The sequence below is a fragment of the Sus scrofa genome, chromosome 17, assembly GCF_054392235.1.
Source record: "Sus scrofa isolate SSC_HxYL_T2T_F1_AM1 chromosome 17, Sscrofa_HxYL_maternal_Yorkshire_Landrace_v2.0, whole genome shotgun sequence".
Classification (NCBI taxonomy): Eukaryota; Metazoa; Chordata; class Mammalia; order Artiodactyla; family Suidae; genus Sus; species Sus scrofa.
Window position 1 is genome coordinate 29,172,219 of NC_139399.1, and position 27,255 is coordinate 29,199,473.

Genomic DNA, 27,255 nt, shown 5'->3' on the forward strand with positions numbered 1-27,255 from the left:
TAAGGGCAGAAAACACATCCCTTCAGACACTTCTGAACACTCAACCAGTGCTTGGATAGGCTAGGTACTCAAGCAAATGTCTAGGAAACCATTTTTCTTTTGCACATCTGGTTTTGCCTTACAGCTCTCAACTCCAAATTCTCAGCATCCCATGTTTGTATACTTTCTAGGTTTTTGAAGGAGAGATGAAGAGGAAGGGATAGAAAAAAAATAGTTTGGTGATACCCACGGACGATCTAACTACATTCAAGAATTAACTGTCTTGGGCTATAATGGATGGAGATGGGATCACCAGCACTGAGATTTATTTGCCTTCTCTTTGGATTTCTTAAAGGACCTTGTGGATTATTTACGAGCTCACTCACACAGTGCTGCTTATGCTACATCCATGAGCCCTCCAGTAGCAGAGCAAATCATCAGATCGATGAAATTAATCATGGGACTGGATGGGACCACGCAAGGTAAGAGAGTCCATGGCTAGCACTCCTCCTGTAAGCTCCTTTCTTAGGCCTCTCTGTCTCCCTTGTGCCCCAGCAACCTCCCCCTTCTCTAATATACACCTTCATCTCAACATAACCAATTTGTAAATCAAGCCATGTGTACATCAACAGTACATAGTACAGAATAGTACATAGTAGAAGTTCCTACTGTGCTGCAATGGGATTGGAGGCATCTTGGGAGCTCTGGGATGTGGGTTCAACCCCTGGCCCAGTTAAGGATCTGGCATTGCTGCAGCTGTGGCTGAGGTTGCAGCTGCTGCTCAGATCTGATCCCGGCCTGGCACGGGAACTCCTTATGCCAGGGGACAGCCAAAAAAAGAGAATAGTACAGAGAACATAAATGTACTAAAACTGCTATCACCACAAAAGAAGGGAGAGGATGCTTTTTGAAAGCAAAGGTGCCCTGGCAGTTCATCTCTCAGCCCACCTGTCCTGCTCACAGCCCGGGACCCTCAGGGTGTCCTATAGAAAAGCGAGTGGGCCTAAAACAGCTCTAATTCACCTCTTAATGTTATCAGTAAATGTGGATACTTTTGTTTAATTGGTTGTGTTAAAAGGAAGTTGACCTTGGTGTATGTTTGCTGTGCTTTCTTGGGACTGTCACTTGTGTTTCCCTTGAGAACAATCTCGCCAACTTAATACTCATTTTTTTCATCCATCCACCCATCCATCTATTCATTCATTTGTTTACTCATTCATTATCAGCCAGAGATTGGGGAGAAGAAATCCATTGCTGCCCATTTAAGGATATATGGATAAAGCACCATGATAACTTTCCTGTCATTTCTTAGACGTCAGGTTACCACAGGCAAGGTGTGCTACTTTGTTCCACTCAAATGAGCTTAATCTTCTTTTTGAAAAACTATTTCAGAGTTCCTGTTGTGGCTCAGTGGTTAAGGACCCAACATTGTTTCTCTGAGGATGCAGGTTCGATCCGTGGCCCTCATGGGTTCATGCTCCCGCATTGCGGCAAGCTTCGGCGTAGGTCATAGATGCGGCTTGGATCCAGTGTTGCAGGGACTGTAGCTTAGGCTCAAGCTGCAGCTCTGATTCAAACCCTAACCCAGGAACTTCCATATGCCACTGGTGTGGCCTTAAGAGGAAAAAAAAGAAAGAAAGAAATACTGTTTCATCAAAGGCTCTAGGAACTCTCTATCTTTCAGATACAGTTTATAGAGTTTCTGCTACATATCACAATGGGGGACAGTGATGGACAGGGCAGTTCTTGCTATCAAGCAATCTAGTGAGTGTGTTTGTTTATGAAACAGCAAATTATCCTGGCTAAGACCTGCCCCCTGGGCTGATGTGAAGCCCTACACTGTTTAGTACATCCGTCCAGGCTGACTCTTTCAGTAGAAGTATGAAATTTTATTAAAGCAGCAGAATAATTTATTTGCATACAAATTTTACCCAGAAGGCTACTACATAAAACAGACTAGAATAGGGCTGGTCTGGATGACATAGTGTCTCCACCTACCTCCAAAGTGCTGGTCCCTGAAGCCCTTCCACTGAGCCCCAGTGCTCCCCAGGGTTAAACTGAAAGGACAGAACTTTCTTTTTCACTAAATCATGAAAGGGGCTTTCAGGGTGATTCTGTTCCTCTATGTAGATGCAGTGATTGATTGATCTCTAAGGTCCTCTCCAGCTTTGACATTTGGGTTTTATGATTCTGTGCCTTATTGAGTAGTCTGTGTGCAAAAGGAAATAAGAATTCAATCTCTCTATGGTGCAGTGGTTAAGGGTGCCTGGACTCGATTCCTGGAATACCACTTAACAGCTGCCTGGACTCGATTCCTGGGATACCACTTAACTTGCTGTGTGGCCTTAGGCAAGTGACTTACCTTATCTGTTCAACCCTGAGCAAGTTCCTTCTCTGTGTTTCAGTTCCTCCAGCTGCAAAATAAGGAAGAGAATATGGATAAGTTATGATACTTATGAGAAATAGGTCAATGAAGGCACACAAAATACTTTAAATTGTGACTGAAAACAATTCTGCATATAAAAAGAACTATATAATCACTAGCTGTTACTTATTCCTGAGGTGTTGAAGAAGTATTTGGACCATGTCTCAGAGATGCTATAGGAAGGATTCTTATGATGGTGATGAGGTAAGACTAGATTTCCTTCAAGGTCCTGGATTAGCCATGAGAAGCTACATTATGGCCATGTAACAATAAACCTTGAAAATGGTGTAAGTCTCAGTGACTTAACTGAACCAGGTTTATTTCTTCCTCACACCAGATCTAATACAAAGTGAACAATCCCTTGCACACTTCCCTTCTATAGGAAGTGACTCAAGCTGCTGCCAGCTTGAAGTTTGACCATCTCAACACATGACCTCCGTGGTCACCAGGGAAGAACGAGCATCAGCCTAGAAGTGACTTATCACCTTGTTAATAGTCCATTGGCCAAAACTAGTCACATGGCCCACCTGAACTGGGGGGAGCGGTGGTGGTAAATTAAGGGCATCAGGATCTCCTTGACTGCATGCATTTCTTTTTCTTCTTCTTTTTTAATGGCTGCACTACAACATATGGAAGTTCCTGGGCCAGGGATTGGCCTATGTCACAGCTGTGGCAACACCAGATTCTTTAACCCACTCTCCCAGGCCAGGGATTGAAACCTGCACCTTTGCAGCAACCTGAGCCATTGCAGTCAGATTCTTAATCTACTGCATTATAGCAGGAATGCCTGCATGAATTTCTTAGTAGAAAATAATTATTTGAGACTTAAGCTAAAATGCAAGGAAATGAATTGTCCTATAATGACCAGAATTAACCATTGGACTTATTTTAAAGATGAATAACTAGAAAAAAAAAGTTACTCTGGAAATTAGCCTATGTCTCAATAAGGATCACTAATTTCTCGGAGTTCCCACTGTGGTTTAGCAGGTTAAGAAGCTGACATAGTGTCCATGAGTTGCAGGTTCAATCCCTGGCCTCGCTCAGTGGGTTAAGGATCTGGCATCACTGTAAGCTGCAGCATAGTCATAGATGCAGCTTGGGTCTGGCATTGGTGTGGCTGTGATATAGGCTGGGAGATGCAGCTCCAATCCAACCCCTCACCTAGGAACTTCTATATGCCACAGGTGCAGCAGTAAAAGGAAAAAAATTTTTTTTGAAGAACCACTAATTTCTTAAGCCCTATAGTGTACATTTTATTAGAATCAGTTGATCCGCATGTACCCAACTTGACAATCTTTTCTTTTCTGCCTCTGGATGATTTTACCACCTCATCACATACCTAACTCACTCTGCTTATCTGATCGAAAAGATGTGCAGGAAAATTACATTTCAGAATATGATCACAGGTCCTTTGATAGCCACCTAGTATCAGTTTTTCTTCCCCCAAGGTGGGCACAATATTACTCTGGCTTCCCTCTCTTAGCCTTAAAATTAAAGAATTCCTCGGTTATGATTTTTAACCTTCTAGGTTTTTGTTTTGTTTTGTTTTTTGTTTTTTTGTCTTTTTTGCCTTATTTAGGGCCCCTTCCCATGGCATATGGAGGTTCCCAGGCTAGGGGTCTAATCAGAGCTGGTAGCTGCTGGCCTACGCCAGAGCCACAGCAACGTGGAATCCGAGCCACGTCTGTGACCTACACCACAGCTCACAGCAATGTAGGATCCTTAACCCACTGAGCAAGGCCAGGGATCGAACCCACAACCTCATGGTTCCTAGTCGGATTCGTTAACCACTGAGCCACTACGGGAACTCCCAACCTCCCAGTTAAAAATTTCTCACTTCATTCTTCTTACCACCTTAAGAGAGAAAAGAAAGAAGGATGAAGGAAGGTAATGTGTATGGTCTGTGTTCCTAGAAGCAAGATATATGAGAATCAGGAAGAAAGATTGGACAGTTTCTATTCAAGGGAATGAAGAAAAGAAAATGGTAGGAAAGAAAACTGACAGAATCCGCAGCCAAGTTTCAGATGGTTCAGCCTGACACAGCTTTGGAAGGGTTCAAAGACACTGAGTGAATGATCATGCTGGCCTCATTTACTACAATGCCTGCTTTAAATAAAATCAACAGGAATGGCAGGGAACATTGCATTCCCTCACTGCAGAGATAGACCAAATCTCAGGGTAAAGTTGCCCAAAGCTCAAAGGGCTGTACTACGTCAAGCCAGAGCTGCTTACAGGGTCTGAGAAACTGCCCAGCCCTGAGCCTTCATCTTGGGCCCACTCCCCTGCCACTGTGATGGGAGCCTTTCAAGGCTTTGTTTTGGGTTGAGTTGGGGGCGAAGTTGGCCAGATCTGTTCTTTGATGAATGTCTTCACTTTAATCTGCAAGGCAAAGCCATACGCTTCAAAGAAAGGCAGGCTGCAGGAATAAGGTCAGTGTTCCTTTGAAGCCAAGGTTCAAAGATGAAATAGCAGTCCCAGTGAAATGACAATGTTTATGCACAAACAGCCTCCTTCACTCTGCAGCCAGGCTGCTTGAGGAGTTAATGCACAGGCGCTGAGGGGCTGCCAGTCCCCCAGGTCTTCCACAGGCACCAAGACCCTTTCCATCTCCTGTTCTGTCGCTCTGGGTCACATAATGAACCCAGAGTGGAGATTTCGTTTCTCCATTCTGATGGGTGTTGGGTAGTCCACCAGCCAAAGCAATGCTGTAAGGCCCTCAAGGGCAAGAACTGTGCCTTGAATTCATTTGCTGTTGAGTGTCAGACCCAGCACTTGGCTTAATGAATATGTCATGACTCAACCTCCCTCTTACAGTCCCCTTGACTTCAGATCAGTGTTTAGAACCTCTTATCTAAATAAGATGGAGGGAATTTTTTTTTTTTTCGTCTTTTGTCCTTTTCAGGGCCGCACTTGTGGCATATGGAGGTTCCCAGGCTAGGGGTCTAATCGGAGCTCTAGCCACCGGCCTACGCCAGAGCCACAGCAACTCGGGATCTGAGCTGCGTCTGCAACCTACACCACAGCTCATGGAAACGCTGGATCCTTAACCCACTGATGCAGCCAGGGATTGAACGTGCAACCTCATGGCTCCTAGTTGGATTCGTTTCCGCTCTGCCACGATGGGAACTCCGATGGAGGGAATGTTGATCCCACAGGACTGGGCGTCAGTCCCACACCAACTGTGGTGGCAGAAGTCACCCCTCAGATCACCCCTTAGTGATGAACCCCACCTTTGAAGAGGTTCAGAAAGATGGCAGCTCTGTAATTTTCTCCAGTGAGACATGGCAGCAGAAGCCACAGGGGTGTGGGCCCCAAACCACGCCAGCCACTCCCCTAAAGTAAGCATCCTCAACATTTGGCTTATGATTATTTATTTACATCTTGAGGCACATTTTTCAATTAATCATCAACATTCTTTTTGAAGCTCCAGTTTGGGCTCTCTGTTCCTACCTTCCCTTTTCCCAGCTCTGGGGAATCTTTTACTTCTCAGAGAAAATACAAGTTGTATCATGGGGAGGATTTAGGGTGTGGGCCTTGCAGCCAGACTGCATGGGGCCAGGTCCCAACCAGTCACTTGCTCCATGAATGGTAAGTGGCTTAACCCCCTCCTAGCCTCAGTTCCTTCATTGTAATTTGGGCTTGTAGGGCGGATTAAGTGACATAATATAGATAATGAACTTAGCATGCCACGCTCGACTACTATGCTTGACTACTACGTATAATAAACATTCAATAAAGGTGAACAATTATTGTTTGTTTTTGTTTTTGTGGGGGTTTTTTGGCTGTACCTGTGGCATGTGGAAGTTCCCGGACGAGGGATCAAACCTGTACCACAGCAGTGACCCAAGCCATAGCAGCGACAATGCCAGATCCTTGACCCACTAGGCCACCAGGAACTCCCAGTTACTATTATTTTTAACTCATCTGCTTTCTCCCCTTCCTCCTCCAGTTTTTCTAATAATCTTGATGGGTCCTAGAATCTTCCTGTCCTTCAGGCCTTACATCTACTCCATCGGCAAATCTTAACAACACTGCTTTTGACATATACCCAGAATCTGGTCCCCTCTCAACCTCTCCACATGGCCTCCATCAGCCCTTACCTGGATCAATGGTGTGGCCTCATGAATTTCCACCTCACTCATGCCTTTTGCCATTTCATGACTTGTTCTCTACCCAGAAGACAAAATTATCTTTAAAAATGTAATTCAGGGAGTTCCTATTGTGGCTCATGGATTGTAACCCAACTAATATCCATGAGGATGTGGGTGCGATCCCTGGCCTTACTCAGTGGGTTAAGGATCCAGCGTTGCTGTGAGCTGTGGTGTAGATCACAGATGCAGCTCAGATCCTGGATTGCTGTGGCTGGGATGTCAGCTGGTAGCTGTAGCTCTGATTCCACCCCTAGCCTGGGAACTGCCGTATGCTGCACATGCAACTCTTAAAAAAAAAAAAAAAAAAAATAGCGGGGGGGAAAAATGTAACTCAGACCAAATCACCGCTGCACTCAAATTTTCCATTCCTTCCCCTCTGAATTCAGTATAACGTCCAGTCCGAGCCCTTCAAGGCTTCTCGTGATGTGGTCTTCCAAGTTTGCCAACTCTCTCTCCCTCACTCCAAGCAGCTGGCATCTTTGCTTGTCCCAGAATGTGGGGAACAGCTCCCACAGAAGGTCTTTGCACTTGCCAGCCAACACCTACACAACCCACTCCCTCACTTTCTTCATGTCCTTGCTAAAAATTAGCTTTATGAGGAGACAAGCTGTATCCTTAACTGCACACGCCCCCCTTGTCCCTAGAATCTTCCTCACCTTGCTTTAGTCTTCAGAGCATGTATGAACACCTGACAAAGGATGTACCCATCTGCTTATTTTACGGTTTCCCTCACTCAGATGTAAACTCCAGGAGAATAAGCACTCTATCAGACTCGCTCATCACACTGAGAAGTCACAAGCTCTCAATGATTATCTGTTGAATCCTTCTCTCTCTCTCCCTCTTAGATCAGCAAATAAGCAACCCTTATCTCCTTCTCATCTCCGTGCTTGGTTCTCTCCCCTTCCCACCTTCTAAAGGCATCTGCCCCTTTACTCAACCATGAACTTGTTCATTCCCTTCATCCTAAAGAGCTTCATTCTGTTCCGTTCTGCCCACTTCCCCTTCTCCCCCCTCAGCCATCAGCCCTCATTCTCTTCCTGGTTCCACAGACTCTGCTGGCTCAGAGGTTGCCCCTGTCCACCTACCCTGCTGGCCCTCTTCAGCCAGATTTGACCTCTCTGCCCTCAATCCTTGAGAACCGTCTGTCTAACCTTCTTGGTGGAAGATGGGCAGATGCTCTTCTTTTTTCTTCCCTTTCTTTTTTTTTTTTTTTTTTTTTTTTTGGCTTTTTGGTGGCATATGGAGGTTCCCAGGCTAAGGGTTGAATTGGAGCTGCAGCCACTGGCCTACGCCACAACCACAGCAATGCAGCATCCGAGCTTCATCTGCGACCTACACCACAGCTCACTGCAACGCTGGATCCTTAACCCACTGAGCAAGCCAGGGATCAAACCTGCATCCTCATGGATGCTAATCAGATTTGTTAACTACTGAGCCATGACGGGAACGCTGATGCTCTTCTTTTTTGGTTCCTTTTTGTTTGTCTGTCCTTCCTCTCCTTTCCTGCTCAGTCCTCTTCCCCATCTGCATCTGCCAGAATCCCATCCTCTGCTCTCTACTGTCTCCTCTGCACAAGTATGCCCTCCTTTGTCTGTTGTGTAGAAATATGCTTCTCAAATGTGAGCCTAAATCAGAGTCACCTGAACAATGGATCACTTCTTGGCTAACACACTCTTTAAAAAACAAAACAAAACAAAACAAAACAAAACAAAACAAAAGTTGTATTAGTTTCAGATGTACAGGAAAGTAATTCAGTTATACATACATCCATTCCTTTTCAGGTTCTTTTCCCATACAGTTTTTACATAGTATTGAGTAACTCTCCTTGTGCTATTCAGTAGATCCTGTTACCCATCTATTTTATATGTAGTAGTGAGTATATGTCAGTCCCAACCCCCTAATTTATCCCTTTTCCATATTACCCTTTTGGCAACCATAAGTTAGGTTTCAAAATTTTGAATCTGTTTCTGGTTTGTAAATTCTTTTGTATCATTTTTTAAAATTACCAATTAAAGTCCATTCTTTATTCAGGTTTTCTTTTTTTTAATTTTTTGAACCATATTTTATTTTATTTCTCTTTTATTACTGTGAGAAGAAAAAAAAGAATGTATACATGTCTGTGTAACTGGGTCACCATGCTGTACAGAAAAAAAAAATAATGTATTGGGGAAATAAAAAAAAAATAATGCACTCTTTATCTCACCAAAATGGCTTTAGGAAAAGGGAAACTCTGATTTCATCAGTTTTTCCTGCTGTTACTTCAGGACTAGGCTGATGGGATAATCACCAACTTTATAAGTCACAAAACTGTTTTTTGCTATCGTACGCATGAAAATGGTTGATCTGTTTATAACTGAGTGGCCAATAGCATTTCCCTAGAGAGAAAAACAGTAGTGGAGATTTACTTACAAGTGAAAATAAAGACAGAGTTCTATTTCCTGATGTATAATACCCAACTTCAGTAGAATAAGCCTTCATCATTGCTAATAAAATCTCCTATGCTTAAACAATAAAGTTCAGAAAAATAAGATTTTCTATTTTTCTTTGACACCATGCTTGTCCCTCTTTGCCCCTAAACAGAAAGATTTTCTGGGTAGCAGGGGATGATGTGTCTAGATATTGTATAGGCAGTGAAAACTGAAGGTAAAGTAAAATCAGTATGGAATAGTAAATTGTGACCTTCATGGAAATAAAGCCGTTAGCTATACAGGACTCTCAAAAACATAGGGAATTTGCCAGAATGGAATACAATAGGGTTTTTTGTGTGTAACATTTTAGGATTATTCCCACAAAAAGATGAGATAAATAGTATCACCACCATCAATTATTTTAGATATTATCAATTGAACTCAGATATTATCCAGGTAATTACCTCAGTTCTCCACTTTCAATAGGAAGAAGCAGCTCAATAAGCTTATCAGAGTATGGAGAGGCAGGTTTTGCCAAACATTAGCAGGAAGGCTAATAAGAGAAGGATGAGGAGGAGTTCCCTGGTGGCTCAGTGGGTTAAGGATCTGGTGCAGTCACTGCTGTGGCTTGGGTCATTTCTGTGATGCAGGTTCGATCCCTGGCCCAAGAACTTCCATATGTCACAGGCATGGCCAAAAGAGAAAGAGAGAGAAAGATGGGGAAACTGAGTCAAAAATTAGCACTAAGTACCCCCAGCCATTGTCCAGTACAGGAATTCTTCCTCAGAGCTTCCTTTTGCCTTTTAGCAAATGAGAATTGTGACAGGGCCAAGATCTGAGGAGGAAGTATTCAATAGACACACTCCCCAACAGACGGCCTCCTCCCACTAACCCTTTCTGAGGTTTTACTTCCTGCCTGACTTGAGGGGTATTCAAAACATTCCATCTGTGAAGAAGCTGCCACCTCAGCCCTAGAATTCTGCTTGCCCATCCTTTGGCGAGGTTGGGGAATGAAGACTAGCATCTAATAGAATCATTCTGCTTTTTCCCTCTGAGGATCAGCCTCTGGGATGGAGAGGCTCTCCATTTCCGAACTGGACAGATGATGTCTTTTAAATCCACCTTGTTTGTATTACAGGGTCACTACTTTATACTGATGCTGCCCATCTTAAAATTAAAACTGAGTATTCTGAAGTTCCTGTTTTGGCTCAGTGGTAACGAACCTGCCTAGTGTCCATGAGGATACAGGTTCGAGCCCTGTCCTCACTTTGCTCAGTGGGTTAAGGATCCAGCATTGCCATGAGCTGTGGCGCAGGTCACAGACACGGCTGGGATATGGTCTTGCTGTGGCTGTGGCCCACAGCTTGGGGTCCAATTGGACCCCTAGCCTGGGAACTTCTGTATGCTGAAGGTTTGGTCCTAAAAAGAAAGAAAGAAAGAAAGAAAGGAATAAAGAAAGAAAGAGAGGAAGAAAGAAAGAAAGAAAGAAAGAAAGAAAGAAAGAAAGAAAGAAAGAAAGAAAGAAAGAAAGAAAGAAAGAGAAAGAAAGAAAGAAAGAAAAATACTCAGTATTCTGTCCCTTTGCTATGAAATCCCTGGTGCTATTTGCTGAGAATATCTAGGGGCTTAAAGATGACTGGTTTCTACACAAAAGGGAGCAGCATTGGAAAGAGGGGAGTTCATTCTGTTCAGGGAAGTTCAGATCATGTCCAAAAACACAGATCAATCAAAATTAAACAAAACAGTTGGAGTCATGTCCAATTTTCAGCAGCTTGCCACCTTCGCTCAGTTTTGACCCCTTGACTACCACCTCAACCTCTTTGCTCCTGACCCAGACACAAATGCCCTTGTGGTTTCTGCAACTCCAGCTCATCTCTCAGAATAGACTCAGACCCGAACTTGGAGACCAGGTGAAATTTAGACTCAGGACAGCTTGGAATGGGGGTTCATGATGGTGTGACCCTTCTAGCTCCTGCCACCAACCCAGAGGGACCATCCCTCACCACCCTTTCTAAAATATCACCCCCTTCCTTGTGGGTCACTCCATCTACACCCTTATTTCTGCACCATTTTTCCTGATAGTCTTATCACCACCTGGAATTATGTACTTGTTTCCTTGGTTATGGTCTGTCTCCCCTAGAAGAATACAAGTACCACGATGACAGGGACACTGTCCCCAAGTTCAAGCAGTGTATATTGGCTGAATGAATGATCCCATTCAGTGTAAGCTTCGGCCATATCCCATCAACTATTCACAAGGCATTTGTACTAACAACTGGCATTTTATCTATCTAGAAGAACCTCATCTGTCCCCACAAACCCACTCCACCCATTCTTTATCTCTTGAAACCCTATTGAGCCTTGTAAGCCCAGTCGATGGTCACAGTCAGGAAGCAATCCTTCCCTCCTCTCTCATGAAATCTTTTGCTCCCATATTAGTCCCACACACCTTAACACAGTCCTCCAAATAGGTAGTGATTAGTTAATTAATTGTGCCTTAATCATCAAGTATGTGAATGAATGAATACTGAATGACTAGATTTGAGGTTAAGCGGATTTCCTGACCAAGGCTTGGAATCTAAGCACCCTCTATAAACAATTAAAATATCATTTCTTTAGTGATTTCTTATAGAATTATTTTGGTTCAAATACTGGCATTATAGGGAGTTCCCATCATGGCTCAGTAGAAATGATTCTGACCAGTATCCATGAGGACACAGGTTCAATCCCTGGCCTTGCTCAATGGGTTAAGGATCTATCAGCAGTGAGCTGTGGTATAGATCAAAGACATGGCTCAGGTCTGGCGTTGCTGTGGTATAGGACAGCAGCTACAGCTCTGATTTGACCCCTAGCCTGGGAACTTCCATATGCCCATGGTGTAGCCCTAAAAAAAGACAAAAAAAAAAAAATACTGGAGTTATAATCCTTAGTAAGTATGGGCATAAGTCAAAGTCCAGATTTCCTTTTCTATTTTTTGATAAATGAATGGTTTTACATCATTACATAGGCTAAGGCTTTGTCTAGACACCATCTAATATAGAGGTGAGTAAGCCAGATAATTCAAGCCAGTGCTACCAAATAGCAGAAGCAAACGTGGAGTTTTTCCTTTAATTATCCTAGCAGTTAGATTTCCTGTGGAGACACCATCCAAAGCTCTTTTATACATAGTAATCAGCACAGACTGGGCACCAGCTAATTCTCTCTGTTCAAGTTGAAGTACATTTCCAAAATAGAGGCCAGTAGGTTTTCTTAAGTATCCAAAATGGCATTTTTTTTTAACTGGGTATCCCACCTCTTCCCCAGTCTTAATAATGATTTGCACTTTTTCTCTTCCTTCCTTTTTCTTTCTTTCTTTCTCTCTCTCTCTCTTTCTGTCTTTCTTTCTTTCTTTCTCTCTTTCTGTCTTTCTTTCTTTCTTTCTTTCTTTCTTTCTTTCTTTCTTTCTTTCTTTCTTTCTTTCTTTCCTTCTTTCTTTCTTTCTTTCATCTTTCTGTATTTTAGGGCCATATCTGTAGCATATAGAAGATCCCAGGCTAGGGGTCCAATCAGAACTGCAGCTGCTGGCCTATGCCACAGCCACAGCAATACCAGATCCAAGCCATGTCTGTGACCTACACCACAGCTCACAGCAATGCCAGATCCTTAACTCACTGAGGGAGGCCAGGGATTGAACCTTCATCCTCATGAATACTAGTCAGATTTGTTTCTGCTGCATCACAAGGGGAACCCCACTTAGGATCTTTCTCAATCAAGAAACATCATATTTTCATGACACTACTTGGATACTAGTAATGAGAGGTTGTGAAACTAAAATTCCCACAGAAAAAGTAGATTGTCCCTTTGCATCATTACCTCATGAAAAATAAAAGGGCATTGGGATTTCGAATTCTTGAAAGTTTTCCCTGGTATCTTTCTTTATGAAGCATCTTATTAGTGAAGGTAAATTGGTTGTTGTAAGAAACTCCAACATATACCACAACAGACATTGATTTGTTGCTCAGATAAAGTCCAAAATGGGCATCCTGTTGGGTGGGGAGTTGTCTTCTAGGAACTCAGCCTCCTCCCATCTTGTGGCTCCTCCAGCTTCAACATGTGGCTTTCAAGGTTGCCACCAAAGGGATGAAGAGCATAGAGGATGGTGTGTGTGATGTTTTCAGGGTCCATAACTGGAATGGCACCTGTAATTTCTGCCCACATTCTATTGGTCTAACTCAGTCACATGACTTTACATAACCACAAAGGATGCTGGGAATGCAGGTAGCCTTCTGCAGTTAACCGTCTGCCTAGGAGAAGGAAATGGTTGGGAGAATAGCTAGCCAGTCTTTGCCACAGTACTTAACCATGGTCCAGGACATTCTTTCCCCAGCCTTTCTGATGGACGTATACTGTGGGAAGACATGGTATATTTTAGACATTTCCCAATTTTTCTCTATTGACTTAGTAAATAAACGCTTGACCTGAAATGGAATAAAAGGAGCCAAGGAAGAAAGAAAAATGTCCAAGGATTGAAAATGAATCTCTTCCTTTTATAGGGACTCCCATGGATTCTAGTCTGGCTTTTACTACAACCACTTCTGCATCTTTCTCATAGGATCTAGTCCCAGGCTATGGTAGGTGTTGAGATCAGTACCATTATTATGTTGCTATGTTCCCTAATTCTGTGTACTTTTTGGAAGCAGAAAAATGGACCCTGGGCATAATATTTCCCCAGAAAAAAAGACAAAAAAGACATGAAATTGGAGGGAAGTCAGGTCAGAACAGGAGATAATGTACATTTTGGAAGTAGCAACACACTCTCAGAAATTCAAGACTTTTTTTTTTTTGTTGTTTTTTTTTTGGCTGTAGCCACAGCATATGAAAGTTCTAGGGCCAGGGATCACACCTGTGCCACAATTCGACCTGAGTCACTGCAGCGACAATGCTGGATCCTTAACCCACTGTGCTACAAGGGAACGCCCCAGGACATTTTTTCAAAAGGAAGAATGTGATAAGACATAAAATTATAGATTGCAATTTAAAATGTGAAATTTAAAAACATGGCTGTTTAGGTTAGTTATCTGAATTGGGTGAATTTATTTTGAGTGACCCCAACTCTCTCATTCAGTTCATTGGGGACCATAGACTAAAAGGAGGCTAAGAGGCTTAAATAAGTATCAAACTTCTGATGTTGATCACATCAGCGCCCAGCATGTGACTAATCAAGGTAAACCAGTCACAAGAGAAAACTGAGTTCTCAGCCCCGGTAGAAAAATAAAACAGGAGTTCCCGTCGTGGCGCAGTGGTTAACGAATCCGACTAGGAACCATGAGGTTGCGGGTTCGATCCCTGCCCTTGCTCAGTGGGTTAAGGATCCTGCGTTGCTGTGGCTCTGGCGTAGGCTGGCAGCTACAGTTCCGATTAGACCCCTAGCCTGGGAACCCCCATATGCCACGGGAGCGGCCCAAGAAATAGCAAAAAGACAAAAAAATAAATAAATAATAAATAAAAGAAAAAGAAAACTAGTGACTTCATATCAAAATTGAATTTATATGAAAATATGATTCTATTCAACATTAAGTGTTTCATCTACTTTGGGAAGCACTAAAAGCTAGATGCTTCTGTTGTTATGTCCATGTGGGCACATTCACTTGACATTATTCATTCTGTGCCATCTTGCATTTTTATAAATTTTTTTTTCCAAAGGCTTACCTTTCTGTTTTTTATTCAGTTTAGGAGAAAGAGGTGTATACAATGGCAAGGTCTTTCAAGTAACGTTATTAATTTATGAACCTCTGCCATTTTTCTTTTCTTTACCCTCTGAAGAGGAAATGTAAAAGAAAAAAAAAGGAGTAAGACAAAATATAATGCATTCACACTGGAAAATACAACCATGCCCCATTTTGAAATTATTTTGTCTGGATTATTTCATTCATCCTGATCATTTGGGAAATTTTATCATGAGATTGGCAGGTGAGGCACTGACCTTGTTTCTAACCCGACATGGACTTGGAGAAAGTGGCCTCTTGCCTTCCAGCTGTGACCTTGGACCTTTGCTCTGGTCCCTGGAACAGGGCACACATATTTTTACACTTGAGTTTGATAGGTTGAAAACAAAACAAAACAAAAAAAACAGGAGTTACTAACTGGGAAGATTTAGGGCTTTGAAGGGGCCATGAAGGGAGTACATTGGGTGATAGCAGTTCCCTCTCTAGGGTGGAATTTTCTCACTTTCCTTCTGTTTACATTTGACATAAGATCCATTCACCAACTTCTCTCCTTAAGATGTTGCTTTTCTGCGGGGCAAGCTGTTTGGGGGCTGCAAACTGCACTTATCCAAGGTTTGAACCATCAACCTTGGCTTGAGACTGTTCTTTTTTATTTATTTATAATTTTTAGAGGCTAACTTTTTTTTAACCTATTGATCTGGTTGTACATAGGCATGTCTTGTTTTATTGTGCTTTGAAGATACTGCTTTTTTTTTTTTTTTTTTTTTTTTTTTTTTTTTTTTTTTTTTTGGTGGCTTACTTTTTTGCCCAGAACCTCTGTGAGGGGGAGGCAGTGAAAACCAGAAAGGACTGTCACGAGGGAGATGAAACCTTGATAATTAGTCTTAGAAAGATCTTCTTGGCATCTACCTTGTCAGAGAGTTCAGTGAGTACAAAACTGACTTCTGACAAGTTCTTTCTCTCACCCCAGACCCAGCAACACGTTGTTAGTTCTGTCCCACTGATGTTCTGCAATGAATGCTGAGGAGTTCTCAGAGAATTCCACCCAAAATGGGCCATCAGAGGCTGCTGGCATCCCAGGCCCCAGGCATTTCTGAGGGAGGAACCAGCCGCTGCTTCCTAAATATATTTGCCACTTGGTCACCAGCTGGAGACGCAGAAAGGGGCCCAGAGAGAGACAGAAGGCAGGGAGAGCCGCGTTTTCTAAATGGTTTCAAGCCACTGGCATTTCAGCAACAGCTAATGCGGAACAGATGGTGGATGCCACGCTCCGCTGGCTTTCAACAGAGGGACTGCCTCCATCCATGATTAATCACCTGTGCTGGCGTTGGGGGGGGGGGATTTCTACCTGGTCTTTGTGCATGTGTGGACCTCAGGTTGGGGTGAGTGAGCAAACCGACAGGCGTTGCCTCCTTGCCCAATTGCTGCTTCCGTGCTCTCGGGACCACTGGGGTGCATCCAGTAAACACAGAATTAGCCAACCTGTGGAACCCCGACCAGGAGGGGAAGTTTGTCTGGTTGTGCAGAAATGGCTCGGAAAATGTTCCCTAATGTTCTCTCTCTCCTTTTACTTCACCTTAAGAGTTAGCCAAGGGTAGGGTTTTATGACAGTGCAGCAAATTCTGCACTGGCTTTGAGGTCTTAAAAAAAATTTTCCCCCGCCAGAGTGTAAAGACAATCTGTTTGTCTTTTCGATGGCACTGGGGCAAAAGGATAATGTGGCCACTTCCTTCCTCCTGTCCTACAAACAAGATATCCTTTTACACCATGAGTGCTACAGAAGTTTCCTCTTCACTTTGGTTTCCTCTGGGTGGATGGATGCTGAGATGGGGGAGTTGTGATGTAACCCACATGGAATTCTCTGCTGGTTCAGTCCAACCAGAGAAGGAAAGGACATGACTCCAGCTGTGGGATCTTTGAGGGTGAAGGGGAAGCTGCTGTTTCATCTTGATCTTTGTTTTCCCCGTCATGGGATCATTTTCAGCTAAGCAGCCAAATTCGGCAGGAGCCTCCTCCAGCCCCACTCTTGTTTGGAGAAGTTTGGGGAGAAAACCAGCTATCCCACCAGCCACATCTGGGGAGGATTAAGCAGGTGGATTTGTGGCTGGTGAAGGCCAGCGTGTGCTTTGGGCTAGAGAGAATGTATTAGTTCTTTATTTCTGCTAACAAATGACCACAAACTTAAGGGCTTTAAACAACGTCCATTTATTATCTCACAGTCTCCTGGGTGGAGAGTGTGGGCAGTTTCTTCTTTGCTCTGGAAAGGCTGAAATCAAGGTGTCAGTAGCTGCGCTCTTTTCTGGAGTTCACATGCCTCTCCCGAGTTCACGTGGTTGTGGCAGAACCCTGTTCCTGGGAGTTGGTGGAGTGAAGTCCCAGTTTCCTTGTGGACTGTCAGCCAGGGTCCCTTTCAACTCCTGGACACTTGAATTTCCTACCAAGCGGCTCCCTCTATCTTTGAAGCCACAGTGGAGAATCTCCAAGTCAGATCCCTTTCTCTTTCCCTGAATGTTTTTCTTCAGGAAGAACTTAGTCCTTCTAAGAACTCTCCTGATTAGGTCTAAAATTTATTTCACTTTTATAAAATAGAAGAATTTTATGTGGTTCAATTTCCAGTGATCATATGCTTCAACTTGAATACTGAGAATAAAAATTATTCTGGTGGGAGTTCCCATTATGGGTCAGCGGTAATGAACCCAACTAGTATCCGTGAAGACGCAGGTTTGATTCCTGGCTCCACTGAGTAGGTTAAAGATCCAGCATTGCCGTGAGCTCTGGTGTAGGTTGCAGGTGCGGCTCGGATCCCAAGTTGCTGTGGCTGTGGTATAGGCAGGCAGCTGCAGCTCCCATTCAACACCTAGCCTGGGAATTTCCATATGCTGCAGGTGCAGCCCCCAAAAGACCAAAAATTTTTTTATTCGGGTGAACACTTCATTTGGGGAGACAAGAAAATACCAGAAGGCATGTCCTGGGCACCAAAGAAACAAAAACTGAGGAGGATACAGGAACAATCATACTAGCTTTAGACACCACAGGTCACTTCCATTGATCACAGCAGCCCAGCCTTTGAGGGCAAATTCAAATCAGTCAGTCTAGTCTTTGGTTCAAATGAATGATTTTCTTTTTCTTTTTCTTTATTTTTGGTCTTTTTGCCTTTTCTAGGGCCACTCCTGTGGCATATGGAGGTTCCCAGGCTAGGGGTCCAATCGGAGCTGTAGCCACCAGCCTACAATAGAGCCACAGCAATTCGAGATCCAAGCTGTGTCAGTGACCCACACCACAGTTCACAGCAACACCGGATCCTTAACCCACTGAGCAAGGCCAGGGATTGAACCCGCAACCTCATGGTTCCTAGTCGGCTTCGTTAACCACTGAGCCACGACAGGAACTCCCAAATGAATGATTTTTGATATTTTTGAGTCGCAGATTTTTTTCAAATGAAATGTACATGGAAGTCTGTTTTATAAAAAAAAAAAAATGTTTTTAGGAGTTCCCTGGTGGCTCAGTCCCCACCTTAGTAGGTGGCCGGGCTTCTGTGCACAGTGAGCTCTTTTCATTTGTGAACTGTGTGAATCCATGAATCATGGGGCTCATAGCTCATAAGAATGAGTTTCCCAGCTTTGTTCAAAGAGCTTATAACTCACAGACTCATAGGCAGAGCCAGAGTCCAGGTTAGCTGGGTAATGCATAATGATCTCCCAGCCTCCATTTCCTCATCTGTGAAGGGGGCCCAGAAGCACAGCCCCTGGCTCATAGTGGGTGCAGAGGAGAGGTCCATTCTCACCTCTCCTTGGGGATTAAGCCCCTAAGGGTGTCTTTGAGCAGTGGGGTGGGCAGGTGGAGGCAGCTGGGTGAGGGCCCCCAGTGCAGACAGCCATCCACCGCTGACATCCAGTTTGTCTTGCTGCTCAATCTGATCTGTGCCCTGTTCCACACAGGAGCACAATTGAACTGCCTGGACAGTTCTTGGAACATGTGAATGTGGCTATAAATCATGCCTCAACCTTGGAATCCGGACATCAAAAGGGAGTGCTTCAGTGCCTGATAAAAATGTGTGTTCCTCTCCCCAACCAACTCCCAGTGCTGTTTTCTCCATCCCACTGGAAAGCTTGTTACTGCTAATGTGATTCTTAGGATTCTTGCTGCTCTCTAGCCTCTTGATCTTTCCTGAGATCTCTCTGCCCCAGAGTGAGTTGAAAACAAAATGTCCTGTCTGGTGTCCAGAGCTTAAAATAACAGACGCTGGGTTCCTGCTGCCAGGTTGAAACTTTACTCCAAGGTCTCTCCCCACGACCGCCCCTGCCTCCCTCCGCCCCTTCCCCCAGGTCGCAGGAGTGAGGGGGTGGGGGAGGGTGGGATAAGGGTGAGCATCAGACAAAGAAGAGGAAGGAGGCAAGGGAGGGGGCCCTTCTCAGACCACTGCAAGTACTCTTTAGGATCAATTCGGTTGTTCCGAAAAATCGACTTCAATTGTGAGGCATGTTTTACGGAAAATCTTCACTCCTCTAAAGAACACCACCAACCTTTCGCAAGCATCGATGCCTAGGAGCATGTTTGAGGTCCCAGTCTGGATACCCTGGTGGAAGGAGGGTGGTGTGTATTTCTGCACGTGCCTTTTTAAGCCTGAGGATTAATCAGAAGTGTCCCCCGCCCCCCGCCGCCCTCCACCTCTGTGGCATCCGGGCCTATGTACCTCTCCTCTGTTAGAGAGTCAGCCTTCAAAGTCTGCAGAAAATGGAGAGTGGCTCTGCCCTTGGCTCACAAATGCATCAAATCCACCTCTTGCCCTCCCTCTAATGGGGGAAATGCCTTTCTCCTTTTTCTGCCTGCCCATGGTTTGATGGAGAAGAACTTTTCCTTCTTTAGCTTCTGACAGGTCATTCTGGGAGTGTTCGCTGTCCGGGCTCCTAATGGTCCACTGAAGACCGAGTCGATCCAAGCATATTTTTGGAAACACCAAGTCGATTGTTTTTATGGAGGGGACTGTCCAGCTTTGGGGTGGGATGCTTTGTGTTTTATTTGTTTTCCTTCCCCTGCCCCAGCTGGTTTTGTTTTAACAGTATTGGAGAGAGGGCTAAACCCAGTCCAGCTCTTAAGTAGGCAGAGCTAGAAATCCGGGTGGGTAGAATGGCTACCCACTGGGTTGAGCTATGAGTGAGAGGGGCGGGCTTGACATTGGGGTTGGTCTCAAGTCCAGTGAATACTGTGGAGTTAGTCACTCTCAGGGGAGCAAGTCACCCCACAGATGTACTACTGGAGACCCCAAGACCTCAGTAACTGCTGAGGTGTCATCCTGCCAAACAAGAGGCTGGAACATATACCATCTTAATTCCATGTCCAGCCAAGGAGCACTTGGGGGTCCCTAACAGCTGCACATGGCCATGGTGGTGAACCATGACAGCTGTTTCTGAGATCTCTGAGTCTCTTTGGCTGCACCTTGTGAAACAAATTCATGCCTGGTCTCATCCCCAGAGATCCTGATTTGTTTCTTTCTTTCTTTCTTTCTTTTTTTCTTTTGGTCTTTTCTAGGGCTGCACCCATGGCACATGGAGGTTCCCAGGCCAGGGGTCTAATCAGAGCTATAGCCACCGGCCTACACCAGAGCCACAGCAATGCGGGATCCAAGCCGCATCTGTGACCCACACCACAGCTCATGGCAACGCCGGATCCTTAACCCACTGAGCAAGGCCAGGGATGGAACCCACAACTCCATGGTTTCTAGTCGGATTCGTTAACTCCTGAGCCACGACAGGAACTCCCCGATTTCTTTAGACTGGGCATAGAACTTTGCTGAGCTCACTAGGTGTTTCTGAGGTACCACTGAGGCTTCCGAGAGCTACTGCCAGCGGAAAAATGGAACTAACCTTTCAAGTACCTATGGCCCAGGCACAGGACTTAGCGTGTTCCTGCAATAACTCCTTTATTCCTCCCAAATCTCCCAATCTTCCTGTGAGATAAGCTTATTTATCTCTATTTCACAGGCAAAACTGAAGTTTTAAAGCCTTAAGTTGTCCGCGTGGAGTTTGGTTCCTAGTCCAGTTAACTCCAAAGCCTTTTTGTTTTCCAGAGAACCCGGAATATGGCAAAATAAGTCACTTGCATAAGCTCTGCGTAAGAGATCAGATCACTTGCTTATTTATTTGTGCTGGGCCTTCCCTGTCTCCTAGGTAATAAGTGGAACAAAGATCAGAAACTATTTAATTAGGGGTTTTTAGTGTTGCAAAGGGAAAGTCACTATAGTGCCCAATCTCCACGCCATCCTGGCATGGCCCTCCCCATACAAAAGGACAAGTGCTAAAAGTCTCTTCTACTTTTACAAAGCACGCTTCAAACACAGATCTCAAAGCATGACATAATTAATAAAATCACTCACATCCTGTCTAGATGAGTAGCGTTTTATATGTACAAATTTCTCTCTGCCCCCAGGCCCTCCAAGAGTAGGAGAATGTTTCCAATTTTAAGAGTGAGCAATAGAGTAATTGAAAGTAGCTGTATCTTGGCCAACTCAAAAGACCCCAAAGGCATTTATAGTGACCCTATATGAGAAAACATGGTGACCATGAAGTGTGTCATAATGGCTTGTCAGCCATGCTGTGCTAAACGGTTCCAAGACAGAAAAGACTGGGCAAGAATAAAACATTCAGTTCTTAAAAGTCAGCTGTCCCTGGGATCGATATTCTAATCTGCTTGGTCAACTCTCCAAAGGATCTAGAAGCAGTAAAGTGATGACATGAGCTGGTGATCCAGTTACTTGGGTTAATCAAGGCAGAGGGGACAGACGGGGCCAATTAAGTAGCTGGGGAGCCCAATGATGAATGAATCATTATGGGCAAGTGCAAAGATAATGCCATTGGGAAAAGCAATTTAAATCATTCATGCACTTCCAGGCCAGGAAATCTTTCTAGTCTTTGAGGGGAATCATTTAGGAATCATCAGACCCAGCCTGATGAAGTCATCAATTCATTGTGCAGCTAACAATCAACAAAAGAGCTGAACACACAAGGGAACAAGCCATATGGAATACATTTTGGTGGCTGGGATGTATATTGGTGCCTTCGTGTGACTCACCTTCTTTAAAATGTCTTACTCCAGCCCCTTTTCTTTCCCTTCTCTAGTCCTCAAATTCCCCCTACTCCTATATTTCATCTTTCTAAACACACAGTCTCAATGTATGGATGCAATTTTAGGGGAAAATAATGACACATATTTTCCCCCCCTCATTTCTATGGTTGTCTTCAAATAGGTTGCTCTCTGTACACGTACAAGTTTCTTTTTTTCCTTTCTTTCTCTCTCTCTCTCTCTCTTTCTTTCCTTCTTTCTTTTGTCTTTTTGTCTTTTTAGGGCCACATCCATGGCATAGGGAGGTTTCTAGGCCTAGGGGTCTATTAGAGCTGTAGCCAACGGCCTACCCCACAGCCACAGCAATGCCAGATCCGAGCCACATCTGCGACCTACATCAGAGCTCACTGCAACGCCGATCCTTGACTGGATAAGCGAGTCCAGGGATCGAACCCACGACCTCATGGTTCCTAGTTGGATTCTTTGCTGCTGTGCCATGATGGGAACTCCACATGTATGAGTTTCCAAAGGACACGTCAGCATGTCATCACACAGTTCTTTTTTTTTTTTAAGCATAAAGGAAGATGTGTTTGTGAAACAAAATTTATGCAAATAGTTCTACATCTCTCAAAATCCCTTAGTTGTATGCATGTTGCAAATCTGGAATTTTGGGAGAGAGGGCTTATCTTTTTTTAATGAGGTAGGTAGGGAACTAAAAGCCCATATGAATTAAAGTAAGCTGTATTTGTAATTACCTGTTTCTTTAAATCCAAAAGTCCCAAGCAGGAACCCCAAAGAAAAGGTTATCCTGGACTGCCATGTTCATAACTCCAATGAACTCTAGTTCTGACTTATTTTCTCCCTCCCTAATTGTTCCTACCTGTTTCCCTTTTATTTATTTTTATATTTATATTTAAGTTTATTTTTATTTTTTATTACTCAACGAATTTATTACATTTATAGTTGTACAATGATCACCACAATCCAATTTTATAGGATTTCTATCCCACAACCCCAGCGCATCCCCCCACTCCCCAAACAGTCTCCTTTGGAAACCATAAGTTTTTCAATATCTGTGAGTCAGTTTCTGTTCTGCAAAGAAGTTCAGTCTGTCCTTTTTTCAGACTCCACATGTCAGTGAAAGCATTTGATGCTGGTGTCTCATTGTATGGCTGACTTCACTTAGCATTATAATTTCTAGGTCCATCCATGTTGCTACAAATGCCATTATTTCTTTCCTTTTAATGGCTGAGTAATGTTCCATTGTGTATATGTAACATCTCTTCTTGATCCACTCCTCTGTCGATGGACGTTTAGGTTTTATCCATGTTTTTGCTATTGTAAACAGTGCTGCACTGAACATTGGAGTACATGTGTCTCTGCGAGTCATGGTTTTCTCTGGATAGATGCCCAGGAGTGGGATTGCTGGATCAAATGGTAGTTCTATTTTTAGTTTTCTGAAGAACCTCCATACTGTTTTCTACAGTGGTTGCACCAATTTACAATCCCACCAATGGTGTAATAGGGTTCCTTTTTCTCCACACCCTCTCTAGCACTTATTGTTTGTAGACTTTTTGATGATGGCCATTCTGGCTGGTGTAGGGTGGTACCTCATGGTGGTTTTGATTTGCATTTCTCTAATAATGAGTGATGTTGAACATCTTTTCATGTGTCTTTTGGCCATCCATATTTCTTCTTTGGAGAATTGTCTGTTTAGATCTTCTTCCCATTTTTGATGGGGTTGTTTCTTTTTTTTTTTTTTTGGTATTGAGCTGTAGGAGGTGTTTATAAATTTTGGAGATTAATTCCTTGTCAGTCAATTCATTTGCAAAGATTTTCTCCCATTCTGTGGATTGTCTTTTTGTGTTGTTTAGGGTTTCCTTTGCTGTGCAGAAACTTTTAAATTTAATTAAGTCCTATTTGTTTATTTTTTTTTTTTTACTGTCAATAAGAGGTGGATCTGAGAAGATGTTGCTGTCATTTATGTCAGAGAGGGTTTGTCCTATGTTTTCCTCTAAGAGTTTTATAGTGTCTGGTCTTATATCTAGGTCTTTAATCCATTTTGACTTTATGTTTGTGCATGGTGTTAGGAAGTGATCTAATTTCATTCTTTTCCATGTGGCTGTCCAGTTTTCCTAGCACCACTTATTGAACAGGCTTTCTTTTCTCCATTGTATTCTTGCCTCCTTTGTCATAGATTAGTTGGCTGTAGGTGCATGGGTTTAACTCTGGGTCTTCTATCCTGTTCCACTGATCTATATTTCTGTCTTTGTGCCAGTGCCATATGGTTTTGATAACTGTGGCTTTGTATTATAGCCTGAAGACAGGGAACCTGATTCCTCCAGCCCTATTTTTCTTTTTCAGGATGTCTTTGGCTATTGTGGGTCTTTTGTGCTTCCAAACAAACTCTGAAATATTTTGTTCAAGTTCTGTGAAAAGTGTCCTTGGTAATTTGATAGGGATTGCATTGAATCTATAGATTGCCTTGGGTAGTATAGTCATTTTGATAATATTAACTCTTCCAGTCCAAGAGCATGTGTTGTCTTTCCATCTATTTGTGTCATCTTTGATTTCTTTCATCAGTGTCTCATAGTTTTCAGAGTACAGGTCTTTTATCTCTTTAGGGAGGTTTACGTCTAGGTATTTTATTCTTTTGGATGCGATGATAAATGGGATTGCTTCCCTAATTTCTCTTTCTGATCTTTCATTGCTAGTGTATAGAAATGCTGTTGATTTCTGTGTATTAATTTTGTATCTTGCAACTTTGCCAAATTCATGAATGAGCTCTAACAGTTTTCTGGTAGGGTCTTTAGGATTCTCTAGGTATAGTATCATGTCATCTGCAAGTAGTGATAGTTTTACTTCTTCCTTTCCAATTTGGATTCCTTTAATTTCTTTTACTTCTCTGATGGCTGTGGCTAGGACTTCCAAAACTATGTTGAAGAGTAGTGGTGAGAGCAGACATCCTTGTCTTGTTCCTGATCTCAGCGGAAATTCTTTCAGCTTTTCACCATTGAGAATGATGTTAGCTGTGGGTTTGTCATATATGGCCTTTATTATGTTGAGGTAGGTTCCCTCTATGCCCATGTTCTGAAGGGTTTTTATCAGAAATGGGTGTTGGATTTTGTCCAAGGCTTTTTCTGCGTCTATTGAGAGGATCATATGGTTTTTGTCCTTCCGCTTGTTAATGTGGTGTATCACACTGACTGATTTGCAGATATTGAAGAACCCTTGCATCCCTAGGATAAATCCCACTTGATCATGATGTACAATCCTTTTAATATATTGTTGGATGCAGTTTGCTAGTATTTTGTTGAGGATTTTTGCATCAATGTTCGTCAGTGAAATTGGCCTGTAGTTTTCTTTTGTTGTGGTATCTTTGTCTGGTTTTGGTATCATGCTGATGGTGGCCTCATAGAATGAGTTTGGGAGTATCCCTTCCACAGCCATTTTTTGGAATAGTTTCAGAAGGATAGGTATTAGCTCTCCTCTAAATGTTTGATAGAATTCTCCTGTGAAGCCATCTGGTCCTGGAATTTTGTTTGTTGGAAGTTTTTTAATCACAGTTTCAATTTCAGTGCTTGTGGTGGGTCCATTCATCTTTTCTCTTTCATCTTGGTTTCATCTTTAAAGACTGTACCTTTCTAAGAATTTTTCCATTTCTTCTAGTTTTTCTGTTTTATTGGTATATAGTTGCATATAATAGTCTCTTATGATCCTTTCTATATCTGTGACGTCCGTTGCTACTTCTCCTTTTTCATTTCTAATTTTATTGATTTGAGTCTTCTCTCTTTTTTTCTTGATAAGTCTGGCTAAGGGTTTATCAATTTTGTTGATCTTTTCAAAGAACTAGCTTTTTGTTTCATTGATCTTTTCTATGGTTTCCTTTGTTTCTATTTCATTGATTTCTGCTCTGATCTTTATGATTTCTTTCCTTATACTAACTTTAGGTCTTGTCTGTTCTTCTCTCTCTAGCTCCTTTAGATGTAAAGTTAGCTTGTTTATTTGAGATTTTTCTTGTATCCTGAGGTGGGCTTGTATTGCTATAAACTTTCCTCTTAGAACAGCTTTTGCTGCATCCCATAGGTTTTGGAGTGTTGTATCTTTGTTGTCATTTGCTTCTAGGTATTTTTTAATTTCCTCTGATTTCTTCAGTGATCCATTGGTTGTTTAGTAGCACGTTGTTTAGTCTCCACGTGTTTGTGTTTTTTGCAATTTTTTTCTTGTTGTTGATTTCCAGTAGTATAGCGTTGTGGTTGGAAAAGATGCTTGATATGATTTCAATTTTATTAAAGTTACCAAGGTTGGATTTGTAGCCCAGGATATGATCAGTCTTAGAGAATGTTCCATGTGCACTTGAGAAGAATGTGTATTCTGTTGCTTTTGGATGGAATGTCCTATAAATATCTATTAAGTCCATCTGGTTTAATGCTTCATTCAGGGCCTGTGTTTCTTTATTGATTTTCTGTCTGGATGATTTGTCCATTGCTGCGAGTGGGGTGTTAAAGTCCCCCACTATGATTGTGTTATTGTCAATTTGTCATTTTAAGGTTGTTAGCAGTTGCCTTACATATTGTGGTGAACCTATGTTGGGTGCGTACATATTTAAAATTGTTATATCTTCTTCTTGGATTGATCCTTGGATCATTAGGTAATGACCTTCCTTGTCCCTTAAAATATTCTTCATTTTAAAGTCTATTTTGTTTGATATGAGTATTGCTACTCCAGCTTTCTTTTGATTCCCGTTTACATGGAATATTTTCTTCCATCCTCTCACTTTCAATTTGTATGTGTCCCTAGAAGTGAAGTGGGTCTCTTAAAGACAGCATATATATATGGATCTTGTTTTTGTATCCATTCAGCCAGTCTATGTCTTTTGGTTGGGGTGTTTAGTCCATGAACATTTAAGGTAATTATTGATATGTATGTTCTTATTGCCATTTTATTAATTGCTTTGGATTTGCTTTTGTTGCTCTTTTTTCTTCCCTTCTTCTCTTGTTCTTCCTCTTGTGGTTCGATGATAATCTTTAGTGTTGTATTTGAGTTGATTTTTCTTTGTTTGTGTATCAATTGTAGATTTTTGGTTTGCAGTTATTCTGAAGTTTTGATATGAGTCTATATATATATGAGATTGTTTTAAGTTGTTGGTCTCTTAATTGCAAGTGCATCTCCAGTGTCCTACATTTGTACCTACCTCTTCTCATGATTTCTGATTTTTGTGGCATAATTGTGTGTGGATGATTTACTGCATATATTCCTTTACTGGTGAGCCTTGTCATTTGTGGTATTTTTGTTTCCTGTTGTGGCCTTATCTTTTCTGCCTAGAGAAGTTCCTTTAGTATTTGTTGTAAAGCTGGTTTAGTGTTGCTGAATTCTCTTAGCTTTTGCTTATCTGTGAAGCTTTTGATTTCTCCAAATCTGAATGAGAGCCTTGCTGGGTAAAGTAATGTTGGCTGGAGGTTTTTTCCTTTCATCATGTTAAGTATATCATGCCACTCCCTTCTGGCCTGCAGAGTATCTGCTGAAAA

General features: G+C 42.7%; 1 protein-coding gene across 1 annotated transcript in view; it reads left to right on the top strand.

The window, feature by feature from the left end:
- SPTLC3 (serine palmitoyltransferase long chain base subunit 3) overlaps positions 1–27,255 on the top strand; it is a 132,649-nt gene that overhangs the window by 84,023 nt on the left and 21,371 nt on the right. Inside the window, exon 9 of the mRNA XM_003134257.5 lies at positions 335–461. Coding sequence (XP_003134305.1) covers positions 335–461 — 127 coding nt within the window. The remainder of the gene's footprint in view (positions 1–334; positions 462–27,255) is intronic.